The 13,290-nt window shown below is 43.4% G+C and overlaps 5 protein-coding genes across 5 annotated transcripts; 3 read left to right on the top strand and 2 right to left on the bottom strand.

Moving 5' to 3' along the window:
* Window positions 1-391: 391 nt before the first annotated feature.
* On the top strand, window positions 392-1,836 carry EAF01_003088 (uncharacterized protein; the record flags this gene model as incomplete). Its single annotated transcript, XM_038911342.1, has 2 exons — window positions 392-926; window positions 977-1,836. The coding sequence occupies 2 exons, from the start codon at window positions 392-394 to the stop codon at window positions 1,834-1,836; spliced, it is 1,395 nt and encodes a 464-aa protein (XP_038772577.1).
* An 870-nt stretch (window positions 1,837-2,706) lies between these two features.
* EAF01_003087 (uncharacterized protein) lies at window positions 2,707-4,929 on the bottom strand (the record flags this gene model as incomplete). The annotated part of the gene is made up of 8 exons (XM_038911341.1): window positions 2,707-2,933; window positions 3,003-3,138; window positions 3,190-3,388; window positions 3,439-3,545; window positions 3,609-3,711; window positions 3,842-4,097; window positions 4,207-4,321; window positions 4,375-4,929. The coding sequence occupies 8 exons, from the start codon at window positions 4,927-4,929 to the stop codon at window positions 2,707-2,709; spliced, it is 1,698 nt and encodes a 565-aa protein (XP_038772576.1).
* A 557-nt stretch (window positions 4,930-5,486) lies between these two features.
* EAF01_003086 (uncharacterized protein) lies at window positions 5,487-7,293 on the top strand (the record flags this gene model as incomplete). Its single annotated transcript, XM_038911340.1, has 3 exons — window positions 5,487-6,696; window positions 6,743-6,915; window positions 6,961-7,293. The coding sequence occupies 3 exons, from the start codon at window positions 5,487-5,489 to the stop codon at window positions 7,291-7,293; spliced, it is 1,716 nt and encodes a 571-aa protein (XP_038772575.1).
* A 1,414-nt stretch (window positions 7,294-8,707) lies between these two features.
* EAF01_003085 (uncharacterized protein) lies at window positions 8,708-9,314 on the top strand (the record flags this gene model as incomplete). The annotated part of the gene is made up of 2 exons (XM_038911339.1): window positions 8,708-8,933; window positions 9,253-9,314. The coding sequence occupies 2 exons, from the start codon at window positions 8,708-8,710 to the stop codon at window positions 9,312-9,314; spliced, it is 288 nt and encodes a 95-aa protein (XP_038772574.1).
* A 443-nt stretch (window positions 9,315-9,757) lies between these two features.
* EAF01_003084 (uncharacterized protein) lies at window positions 9,758-13,244 on the bottom strand (the record flags this gene model as incomplete). Its single annotated transcript, XM_038911338.1, has 2 exons — window positions 9,758-12,987; window positions 13,043-13,244. 2 exons carry the CDS (start codon window positions 13,242-13,244, stop codon window positions 9,758-9,760), a joined length of 3,432 nt encoding a protein of 1,143 aa, XP_038772573.1.
* Between the last annotated feature and the right edge of the window lie 46 nt (window positions 13,245-13,290).

Raw genomic sequence — 13,290 nt, 5'->3', positions numbered from 1 at the left:
TTTTCACGAAAATTGAATCGATTTTCAGCCCATAGTTCTGGGTTCCAAATAGCAGTAGCTCGAACACTTTGATAATCCCTTTCCAAATCGTTCAAAGATAACTCAAACTTCAATGCTAAACTATACTGAAAGCGTCAGAGGAGGGTTGATGAACTATCCATTGGGACGCTGTCAATCCATTGAAGTATGATTGGTAAATGAAACAAAGACTCGTCTTTGATGGCTTTCTCACTTAGTGGGTTCGTGAACGATCAAAGAGATTTTCCCCCTATCTGATTCAGAATGATTTCCCCGATAGAGAGTGTCTAAGGTAGTTGAGGAATTACACAATCACATCTATCACAATCGACACAATAAAAATATTTGAGGAAATCATCAACATAAACTCAAAATGGACGAAGCAGCACTTGCAAAATTAATAAAAGATAAGGAGTATTTCGAAGAAAGGGCTTACGATAACATGAGACAGAATTCAATAATCACAGGGGAACGCGACATACTGGCAGAGGATTTACGTAAATTTCGCGTACAAGATACTTCTCATAAAAAGGCATTGGACTACTTTGGAAACATCTGGCGAGAAAATCTGTCGGACCCTGAGAGTTTTGATAAATTTATTGATTTGAGGGCGAATATTCTCTGCTGGAGTAAGAGAGAAGTAATAGAGCTCTCTCAATTCGATAATCTCCAGGGCCGCGACCGTGAATTATTGTTCGGAGAAGTAGCGAAAGTAGTCCTTCTGGATGGATCGGACAAACTGGAACTTCCAAGAGGTCTTCAGAGACGTGGTAGTAGAGCATTGGTATCTGTTCTTTGCGCTCTGCTTACCAATCATTTATATACGACTGTCTTTTCCGATCCTTTCTTCTTCTTCGGTGAAGAAACATCTCAAATCCTCAATGATATCATGTCGTTGGGCAACACTTGTAGGTTTCTTCGATTCAATTGTTTGTTACATAATATTAATCATGCATAGGGAACCTAGGTCATGCCCAACGTTGGCGTGGGGACACCTTAAGACTAATCCATCCACTACATAACACTCCAGATGAAACAATAGTCAAATCAGAAACAAAAAAGCTCTTGCGCAACGCCGCAATCTCCGCAGCCACAAAATTTATGCGGAGTCCCGCCAAATATATTATGAATAATAAGCCGGGTGCACTCCAGATACTTGAGGATTTGTATGTCAAGACCGCTGAGCATGCGTACCTAATTTGGTGTAAGAGGCCAATGATAAGGCTCCATGACCCCACTAGGTTCTTGGGCCAGCCATATGATCCTCACAATATCGAAATGGTATTACTCGATTCGGTCGCTACAGGTGGCGCTATCGAGCCAGATGGACAGCCAATATCTATGGTTACATCGCCTGCGATTTTAAGATATGGGCTTCGCGCGGCAGATGAAGGTGTTTTTGAAGAGAGATGGTGGCATGAGAAGTTCGGGTATCAACGTGCATCTGTGTGGGTTTATCTTCCTAGGCCTGAGGAATTTGACGGTGATGAGGAAAACTTTAAGCCAATGCCTCTAAATCCCCCACCCCTACACATGAAAGACTTGGAGCCAGCAACTTTTCCTCTCCGAAGTGATTTGAGCGTAGGAGATCTAGGTGAAAGAATGCTCAAGCGTTTCGACAGGGTGACTTTGCTTGACCTCGTCAAACCCTACTTAGACGACCTTGCTGAACAGCTAAGACCTGTGCTAGAAGGGCTACGCGAGGAAGTAGCGCAAAGAATTGAAGAGCGCAACGAAATGGAAAAGCAAAGAGACGAACTCAGAAATAAGTACCGCGAGGCTCTTCAATCAATAGAGCGCCTCAAATCTGGGATGTGATTTGGCTCTCAATTACAAAATGTTTTGCCCGTTGATTTTTCTCCATTCATAAATCTGAATGTAAGTCCAACAATTTCAGAGTTTCTTTTGTCCTGTTCTAAATTGGTATTTCCTGTGCGATATTTCAAATTTGTTCATTCCTCAGTTTCTTTCAAGGGGCACGTTTGTGCAATGCTTATTAATTATCAATTGAGCGAACGATAATCATGTACACAGCCGGATAAATGCTCATTAATACTATTGAGTATAGGGTCACTGGTAGACAAATATTATATGATTGTTTTATGTCGTTTTTCGAAGTTGAAATAATTATTGATTGATATTAGTTTGATATATTTCAGGTGACAGCTAGACTAAATGTTGCCACTTGGCTCATTGAAAATTCTTGTAGTTGATGTCGGTTTGATATTACTTGTGTCATATTTAGACTAATATGATGTCATCTACTTCATGTATCATCTCATGTGCTAAATACCTACGCATATTCTAATGTCTGTAAATTTAAGCAAAGGCGGTATATCTTACCCTTTGCCCCGTCCTGATATTCATGTCCGAACCGTCAATTCAGATCCGTGTCCCTGCCGAAAAGATAGCTACAATGAGCCAGCCAATGGACAGGGAAATGGTATGATGACCTCAATTACATACAAATGTTGCTGTCGTTCCTAGGAAAAAGGACATTACTCCACTCGCGATTGAAACGAGTAATACACAGAGCCACACAGTTGAGATATTTCTCATTCTTCATTGGTGACGTTGACTAAAACCAAAACTGAAAACTCAAATCCTACGCAAAGCATCTAAACTCAAACTCTTGAAACCTCGCTCGCTGGTTTTCTCCTTCTCATTATCAACCTCGACAATCTAGGACTATTGATGATGATCAGGAAATTCGATAGTGGTGTCGGATACCACTCGATAGCCAACAGCGAGCCGGAATTTTAGATTGGCTCCTCTATCACCAAATATAACTTGGATTTGAAAATGGAACTCATGAACCATCTTGTCAAGGCGCTGGTTGAATCTTGACTTGCTGTCTATGCCGAAGTTAAAATCTGCCGGGAAGTTATAAAGTATTTTGCCAACGCTCTTGACGCCTGTTTTACCGGTTAGTATCGTGGACTCTTTTAAGTCAACAGATATCTAGCAAGGGACCATGAACTTACGTGGATCGTCCATCCTATCAGGCTGTTGATCTCCTTCGCATGAATAAAGTTCAATTGTGGACTTTACAGCTTTTCCAGGGTTGTAGGGGGACGAACAACCTTCTGAATGGAACGACCCCTCAACAATCACATCGCCCTATAAGAATTAGAATCACTATCATCATACGTATTTTGGGAACCCTCTTACCTTTGAAACACACCATATCGCTCGGCCTGCACAATATTTTTGATTTGAGTAGTCATCGATGTATGCGTGCTTTTCCTCATCTATGAATTCCCGGAAGACACGGCTGATTCGGAAACCGTAATGCCGGCGAACATACTTAATGCAAGGCGCAAGTCCTTCCAGTGCCCGAATTCCAGCACCTCTTAAGACTACGAGCTCACTATTCAACAGATTAGATGCATCAAGCCACTAGAGTGTCAAGAGACTCACGGATTCTCGGGGCATAGAAGCTCGATCTTTCCATTTGAAGCACACCATGACATTAACCCGTTGTATAGATACTTCGAAGCTCCCATTCCACCCACGAGAGCTATTCGCTTCATTGAAGTTAGACAATGAAGCTGACTACATAGATATGGCAAGGTCAGGTTGAAACTTACATGGATATCTGCTTTCTTTTGGTGCTTTGCTTGGTCGACCTGCTTTTGAACTAGTTTGGTTACATGATCGACGATTGGATCGAACACAGACTTCATATCCTCACTGAAAAGATGTCAGAAGCTTGCGATAATGTATGCACAAGACTGCCAAGTCCAATTCTTACTCATAGTCTGAGTTTGAAGTGAAAACTATCATGATGGGGGTTCACACTTGCAAATCGAGGTTGACTTACGGTGATAGGAAGACAACGTTGTCGTTTCTGTCATATTGATGCGAGCTTGGCAAGTCGAAGTACAGTGGACCTAGTTCTAAGGTGTCAGCATTCTCCATGTTGCGACCGAAGCCTTTCTTCAACATCTCCCAGTTGTTCATCAGAACGCTTCCCGGACCCTTTCTCGAATATGAGATGCTGTCGAAAGCATTACCGAAACGATCAGATAAGAGAGCGTGGAGGTAACGATCAATGTAGGTAGAGCCACATTTACCACCTATGATGTCACTAATCAGCTGTGCACTTTCTATGAAGTAGATGTCATCCCTTGTACAATAGACGGCCTAGATGACCAAATGACCTTCCCATTGAGTGAATATACTGACCTGTTCCAATGCAAAGTTCTTTAAAAGTCAATTTTGGCGCAACAGAAGTGACTGTGTACGTGGTAATATCGACAGTCCCTCCCCCACAATCGCATATCAAAACATTATCACCGCGCTAGAAAATTAATCAGCATATAATTAACCATTTGAGATGCTGCAATAGCTTACCTGCACAGCATTGAGCGTTTCTGGTGCAGCAAGCTCTCTCAAGGTTGCAATCGCTGCCGCTTCTGGTTCCGCAATTGTGTGTATCTGATCCATTGGATTCGTTGCAAATCCAGCCTTCCTGGCAGCGCTCAAGGTGGCATGTTTTGCTTCATCAGACCAGATTGCTGGCAAAGTAACCCAGCAGTCTATTGGTGACATCATAAACACATCTTTTCCGAGCGTCCTTTCGGCGTATCCAGCAAAGGCAGCATACAACTCATGAAGAAAGTCCTCACAGACACCACTGCAGTTCCGATGTGTTGGCAAGTGCAGAATTCCTTCATCGATGACTACCTTTGAGATTATATCGTCGTCCTCGCCAAAGACAGCATTCTTGTCTAGAAGAAGCTTCGTCCAAGAACATGACGTCTCCTTTGCTGTCACTTCAAGGCCCCATCTGTCTGACTTTATGTTCGTATTCTCTTTCGCATATGCATACCTGGATGGGATCTTCCTTATTTCGGTTTGGAAATCGGAGTAAAAAGGAACAAATCCAAGTTCATCGCCAGTTTTCATGGTGCTAAGGCCAAAAAATAATACCTAGACATGTATGAGCAAGGAGGGAAGAATTTGGTCAATAATACACATCAGAAAATGTAGTTCCATAATCTATGGCAACAATGATTTTATGACGTGGCGGTAACCCTGTAGCAACTGCTTTGTTGGGACCCCGAAATATTACCAGAAAGTTGAGATGTCATAATGTGAATCTTGCGCTGGTGTTGGTGTTGTACGTTGATATGAGAGTTTAGGATGTCTGATGAACTCGTTTTGGAGGGAATGAGAGCAAAGTTATCAAATTATACAAACGCGTATTTTTTCCATACGTGATTACTCTTGCATCATTCAAAACAGAGAATTCCGGAGCTTTCCACACACAGTGGAATGTCTCTGGAGGCCGCATACTATGAAACAATTCTACTGCTATCTTGACAGTCGGCGAAATTTTCACATAACCCGTCGAATTGTATCGGCAACTTTAATTGGAAAGGAACCGTACTGAATTAGTCTGATTGCCATAAATGCTACACATGTTCCCCAAGTTGTTCACTTGAAAGAGGAAATCGCGAAAGATGGGACTTCAAGCCAGTTTTCAACATTTCATCTTCAAACTGAAGAGTGAAAATCGAAAAGGTCACATTTACCCCAAACGGAAGACCCTATCATGCCACGAGAAGCGACAGAACAATTCTTGGCCGTTCAGGAGATTCTCCATTTCTAGCAGGGTTCGACTGATGACCGCCCGCTTCAAAACCCACACTACCTGTCCCTCCAAATACAAAACTAACGATGGAGAATGTTCTGTGGCAGATCAGGTAGAAGGTTTGTGCGTTGGATCCACAGAGGCGATGAATCCTTGTTCAGAAGTTCCTTCGAATAGAACATTTCCGAATCAAACCGCATCTGCGATTTCTCTGAACTCAAGAAACAAGCCACCTGCATCTGCCCACGTAGGTCACGATGCTACGCCATCCGCTGAGGTTGAGAGGCATACGGGTGTTGCAAAACGCGACCTTATCATGGTCGATGTCCTTCCTAAACATTCTACACATTCCGACAAGCTTCGAGAAAATTCGCCATCTACCCTGAATTCTCAAACTACCCCCCCATTGTCTCCGACCGATCGAGACATTGTTCGAAATCAGACTTCGCCAACAAGCGTTCTACCTAAAGAGCCGTTGCCTAACGCGATTTATGTTTCAAACTCAACCCAGTCTTATGATTTTCCAATGGCTAGTAGCCGAACTCTGAAGAGATTGGATGACGAGGTGCACCGGAGTTATGAAGAGGTTCGAACATTGAAGAAGGAGATAGTCGGCCTGAAGGAGCACGAGTGGGAATTGCAGCAAATAAATCACCGGGACAGAGAAGAATGTAGTCGAGCGGTACAAGCTCTTCAAGAGACGGCATTCAAGCCGTGGAGAGCGGGAAAATGGCTTCCTACTGAGCATGATACCATTAATCTTGAGATTTCTACACTTCAGGCAGCAATGAGCGGATGGATACGGGGTGCAACAAGTGGCGACTCTCAGCTCGATAATTTATCTGAAGTGTTCCAAAGAGAAGCCCAGGACAAAGATGCATTAAGTGAAGAGCTGTGGAAAGTGATGATCTTCAAAAACGATATGCTGCCTGAAGGACTACCTCATAAACGGGCCAAAAAGTTCTTGCTAGAAGCCCTTCTTGCTCATCATCTTTTCACGAATGTTTTCTCGTCGCCTTTCTTTTTTCTCGGAGATCAATCAACGAGCTTGGATTCTATGTATCGAACGGGATTATCATGTATGTACACTCATTTTCTATTGCACGACCTAGCTAACGTACACAGGGAGTGTCGCAGATGCTAACAAATGGCGCTCTGATACACTGAGGCTGTTATCCCCGGAGGCTTCGAGAGATGATAAAGCTGAGGCTGTCAGACTCAAGATTCCACCTTTACTTGATGATAGAGCGAACATTCAAGCAGCGAACTTCTTCAGAAGCCCTGCTCGGTGCTTCTTCGTTACAACCCCAGAGCTAACGATCAGTCTTCAAAAGATATACTAGCAGGCCGCTGGTCTAGCTTACCATCTCTGGACTCGACGATCAATGCTCAAAATAGTGACGCGCAAGGACTTGAACTCTTTGTTCCACATTGATGACCGACAGATGGCTCTACATGGTAGCGTGCAAGAAGATATCGAAGATACGCTAATAGGCCAACCCGTTAGTCTGGTAATGTACCCCGGTGTTGTGTCATATGGTTTGGACGAGTGCGTGGATTATGAAATTCCACGACCATGGATTCCAGCGAAAGTTTGGTTGCACAAGCGGTTGCACACGCCTTTGTCGGAAAAGCCGCAAGTACCAGTTGGGGAGGATTTGGAGATGAAAGGATAGGAGAAAACAAATTGCTTTGGAGGTTTTCAGAAAGGTCAAAATCAATGAGAAGGGTTTATGCCCTAAGATGACTTTCTTGGGTTCTGTGTTCGGACGAGGGTAGATTGTTAGGTACCGCATAGGAGTGTTGCAGTTAGTTTACTTACCTGAAAATAATAGGCTGTGTACCCAGACCATGCCTTGGACTGTGGGATAAGTGAATACAGAGTATATCTATGTGAAATTTGGTCGGTCTGTTGTTATCGAAAAAATCGTGTGCCTTGAAAGAGACAGCTCGAGAGGGTTTCCCTTCCCATTTGTGCTTCCACTCCCAGACTCAAGGGCAATAAATCTACGTATGCAGCCGCATAACCCCAAAATTAATGTTATGCATTGGAGCTCTCCAATATTCTGAAACGAGTCGGGGGAGAAAGAAGACGGGTCTACCCATTCCCCAATAACTGACAGTCGCTGATGAGAAAAGAGATAACACATCCAAAATATACCAAACTTACTCAATATAATATGCATACCTACTCATCACCAAATGCAATTTCATAGCCCAAAACCATCCCCAAGTATATCTATCCATCTCCATCAATCACAATTTCACAATTTCCACATTCATCCCAAGAACTAAAACTTCCTTTCCCGCATCTCCAAGCATGGCACTATACTCATAGATGCATATATACTCTCAACCAAGCGAACCGCACCAGAAACCTCCAAAGAACACTTAAACAGATTTTCTATTTCCTTGAATAACATCAAATATCCGTCACAGTCGCGAGGACATTTTTCTATGCATCCGTGATCCTTAATTAGCATCAAATCGACATATCAATAATAACTCGTTATCTCAATACCAACTTGCCATATCAACCCCGAAACCCATCATACCATCATCCCACCACCACAGAACTTTTCCTCTCATCTTACTAGCTTCCCAGCTCCAACCCGCCAAATACATCGCCATCATCACCATCCCCTCTATATCTCCAACCACGCAAACAAGCAACCAACCAGGATACCAAGAAACCCCCTCTCCTCGCCGTCTTCTCCTTCCCCCCGAGAGAAAATACACCAAAAAATGCGCCAAAAGACATACCTCCACCTCCCCAAATCCGCCTCTCCAAACCCACCTTCACTATACCTCCACCTAACCACCAGCAAACCAATCTCCAATCTCCAATCTCCAATCCATCTCCATCTAATCTCTCAAACCCCATAGAAACTTCATATTCCATCCATCCGACTAACAACTGATAACTCGCAATCCACAATCCACAACCAAGATTAAGATTAATATGAAGACCGCAAGGTTTTGAAACTCTTCCCATCTCCTCCTCTCCATTCCCCTTCCTTTCCCTCAAGTCCCAATCGCACCAATGATCCTCAAACCCCCCTCCCTCCTATTCTCAACGATAACAACAACATGAAGAGCAACAAGACGATCAGAAAACCATGCACAGACAAAAGCAAAAGAAAAGAAAAGAAAAGAAGGAAAAAAAGATGTAGAAAATCAAACAGGCCAAAGCCACAGATCGAGGCCACGGGTCGGGACCGCGCGTCAAGGCCACAGATCAAGAAACGCACACACAGAACAATCAACAGACCCGCCGAGCCGGAACAGACAAATCGCGAAAAAGAAAATAATAATAGTAATAATCATAAACAAAAAGAAAGAGAGGACATCAAAAAAAAAAAAAAACATTCAGCATAAAGTAACAAACATCAAACATCAACCTACTCCCCCCCCCCTCCCCCCAAAAAACAAGAAACCCATCACGAGTACAGAACCACTGTTCAAGGAGTTATTTCCTCATTTTCCATTATCTTTCCCTCTTTCCCTTCCCTTCCCTCCCCTCCCCTCCCCTCCCCTTCCCCAACTCTCCGCCCTTCAATCCCTTCAACCTCCCGCCCCTTCAACCTACTCAGCTACTCATCCACCTATTCATCTAATTTACCTAACATACCCAGCTACCCTGCTACCTACTTATCTAATACACCCATATGCCAAGAGCAGAGATCAAAACAAATAAAAGAAAGATAGCCTGTCATCTTCATCTTCATCTTCATCTTCATCTTTGACAAAGAAAGCAAAGGGAAAAAAAAAGAGAAGATAGAGACTTAAACAACTACATTTTATTTATCTACATCAAAACATACACACATGCCCCAATTTTCTGATCGATCCATCCACCGGATAAATCCTGGCTACCCCATCCCAAGAGAAGCGAGTAAACAGAGATATATCATATCATAATACAAACTGATACCACCACCAATAAAACCCAAGGACCTCCCTCTTTCCCTCCCGACCGACCCAACGCCTACTTCCACACTAACGAGTACCAAAAGCACGTTACTTAATACATACACCAAAGGAAAGAAGAAAAAAAGCCAAGTAAGAAACAACAGTCTCAAGATACAGTTACACAATCCGAATCTATCCATACATCCATACATCCAATAAATCCAGAATCTAGAATCTAACCCCCGCACCACTTCTCGTCCCCGCTACTTTCCCCTTAACATCCCACGCCCAATTCTTCCCCTTAGCAGCATCAAATGCCCTACCCACTCTCAAGGCATCGCGAACCATTATTGGTTCTTCCAATAGATGAGCATAAGTATGATACGGCACGGAATTAGCTGAACCCTTCGGTTTTGTTGGTGCATCCTTTCCCATTAATTTTCTCTTCTCTTTTATGATATCTTTGAGTTCTTGATCGTCAGCAGTGATTTGAGCTCTGAGGAACATCAAGTCTGTAGATTTTTGAAGGGATTCCATGACTGGGATGCGGGGTTCGTAGGCGATGTCGGAGAGGTTTGGAGGGTCTGTGGGGACGATGGATGGGTCGAGATGGGCGGAGGGTTGGAGAAGAAGTTGTTGGATATCTATTGATTCGCCATGAGGTATTGCAGTTTTGTGTGAGGGTGTGATACAATCCATATCGACTTCTTTTCTTAAAACGTGATCAATATCAACCGCTGAAAAATAGGCGCAGGACTGTGGTAGATCGTTAATTCCCATTTGTTGAGAAAACATGGCTCGCGTCCAGAGATTCGATACTTGTAATGCTAATGCAGCACGATATCTATCTTCGTCTTTAACTAGATATCTGATTTCATCATGAACAGTTATGGCTAGACGAGCATTAATATTGTAGCGACGAATGATGTAGTCCATGGAAATGATGAGAAGATGCAAATAATCTACACCTGAGGATTGAATTGCCCAATTGATACGTGATGTCATAAAACCACCTTTGGAAACAAAACATGCCATCAGGGCTTCTGTTATTCCTGCACCTAGGACCGGAGTGCGTGGCCTTTCTTGCTCTGCAAATTCTTCTAACTTGTTGAAAACAAAACTTTCGGTTCCACCACGCCAAAAAGGCGCGGGGTAAAGAATCTTTCTATTGGTTTTGACACCTTTGGTAGCCTTATAGAGGTTTCCAGCTGTGTGTGAGGTTTCAGCTTCCGAGAGACTAGGGTTGAATTGCCGAAGTAGAGTTGAGGCGAACTTCAAACCAGCTCCATAAATTCGACCATAGTTGAAGACCTTAGCATCATTACGGGTAATACCCAGGATACCAGCTGTGCGAGAATGGAGATCCGTACCTGCTGCTTTGGTACCCTCTAAAGTCATGAAACCGACAGCATTACCTCCATGTAGTTTGAATTGGGCATCTCCAACAAGACTAGCGATCCATAGCTCTTCAGAATCCACATCTGCACCAACGAAGGAATACCCAGGTGGAGCCTTTATCATTGACTTTAGTTCTGAACCGACGCGATTCGCTTTGGCATTACTTGCTGTGAGCCATGTGTTCTCCACTGCTCTTCGGGTCACGGTCCCCATGGGAATGATTTGTGGTAAAATGTAGCCCGTTTCCAATTCGGATTGCGATGTTGCAGGCCCTTTTGCTCCATCTTTCTCATAGACGGTCATTTGAGACTGTATACGATGTCTTGCACTTATCCAATAAGAACAAGAAGCATTCATCTCAAGTGCTTCCTTTGCATATGAAAATTCGGACGAAAGAATGCCTTTGTCGAAGTATTGCACATAACTTTTGGCCATTGGATTTCCACATTTAGCCAATGGACCATCCTTGTGCGGGATTTTAAAGTAAGCGGCGGCTCTATCGTCTCGCAGAGTGATATCAGATTCTTCGAATGCATTGCATTCTTGCATTTGTTTCTGTTTATAATTGTGAGCCTCTTCGATAGGAACTCTAAAAGTCCAGCCATATTTGTGGGACCACACTAATGGATACCCATCCCAAGCCAAACGTAGAAGCAAGGGTGCAATTCGAGTACGAACTGATAAGTTAATAGGACCAGAAACTTTCGGGTAAAGATCTTTATACCATTGAGGCTTGCCAGGCATCTTCTGTCTTTTAGCTGGTCTTGATGGTTCCGTTTTCGTTGCCTTCACCATTTTGATCTCTTGAATAGTCCAATCGAGTTGTTTTAGCCAAGGGTCATCCTTCCATAACTTAGGATCATCTTTAATCTCTAACGCTTTATCTTTCAAAGCAAGAAGTCGTTCTTGTACCGCGTCAGACAACTTGTGATAAGTAGCTTCGGCATTGGCGAGATAAGATTCCCACGATCTATCAATTGGAAGTATGACCGATGAGAGATGTCTCAATGCTGCAAAGCTGACTGGATGCGGGCACGTGTCGACAAAATTGGGAAACACTCTTTTGTAAACTCTATGGGTAATGTCAACATCCGCTGCACAATAATGAAGTAGTTCATCCAGTTTTGCCATGATTCCTTCGCGATCACATTCCCCAAATGCATCTCTTACCGCTTTGTCGATTGTGACGTTGAGGTGGAATTTTGCAACATCTCTTAATGAATTGACGGAGCTTCTGCCTATCCATAATTCTGCTTCTTCTTCTTCTGAAATAGACTTGTGTCCTAGCAACGCTGCCAATTCCGCGCTGTCGGTCTCTCCAGCGATCTTTTCACGTGATTCTCGATCCTTTCGATGTTTCATCCAAGTCGGTCTTTGACGTGAACACATTCCATTGACAGCAACATGTAATGACATCGTATCCAAGAAACAGTTCTTCGATTGATTGATGTCGTATTCCTCAGCTACCCTGGCTCGATCATAACCAATATTATGCCCCACGATAATTCGTGGTTTCTTTGCATCTCCGAGGGGTATCAATTGACGATCATTGTCGGTCTCCCCCAACAGCCACGGCGATAACCAAGAATACCAATTTGTAGGACTAACAGCACACGCCATTACAGCAAACGAACTCTGTTTCCACATCACTTCCGTATCAAAACATAACATTTCTTCATCTGGTGCCAGTATCGTCTCCGGCGTGCCGTCGCCACTGTATCTCGTCCATCCACTTTGAAGTGCCCATTTTAGCGGCCGGGGGGGAGTTTCTGTCTTAACAAATTGCTTCGCATATGTCATGTATGGTTCGGAAGCATCTACACCCAATTTAAAGAAATGCTCATCGAGTGTATCACCTTGTAGCTCGGGAAGATCGAAAGATATTGGAGGAGTATTGTCTGTGTTCTTTCCAAGCAATTCATGCCTGTGCAGATGATCTTTTGAAAGATCGACGAGCTCCGGAGAGGGAGGCGATTGAACGTCCTTAAATAGTTGATCGTATATATGAGTACTTATTTGTTGAACTCCTATCTCATTGAATCGAGGTGGATCTGGGTCTTCTACTTCCTTCTTAGCTGACGTTCAAATTAATTGTGAACGTCTTGTTCTACATACCCAATTGATCTTCTACTTCGACCGACACTTGCACCGGCTCTCGTGCAGAATCTTGTGCTGATCCATTTGATTCTGTGGTATGTTTTCGCCAATGCGCAAAAGATATCGGGGTACCTTGAGCTTTCTGTGCTTGATATTGTGCAAGACGAATGAAGCTTGCGCCTGGTCTACTTGCACGACCAACGCGGAACGAAAGAAGCATAATATGGAAGAAAATCTTATTCAAATCATTATCTTGATCAATTTAC

Source organism: Botrytis porri (genome assembly GCF_014898465.1).
Source record: "Botrytis porri strain MUCL 3234 chromosome Unknown BPOR_004, whole genome shotgun sequence".
Lineage (NCBI taxonomy): Eukaryota > Fungi > Ascomycota > Leotiomycetes > Helotiales > Sclerotiniaceae > Botrytis > Botrytis porri.
Note: the sequence above shows the minus strand (reverse complement) of the source record. Positions and strands in the feature narration are given on the sequence as shown.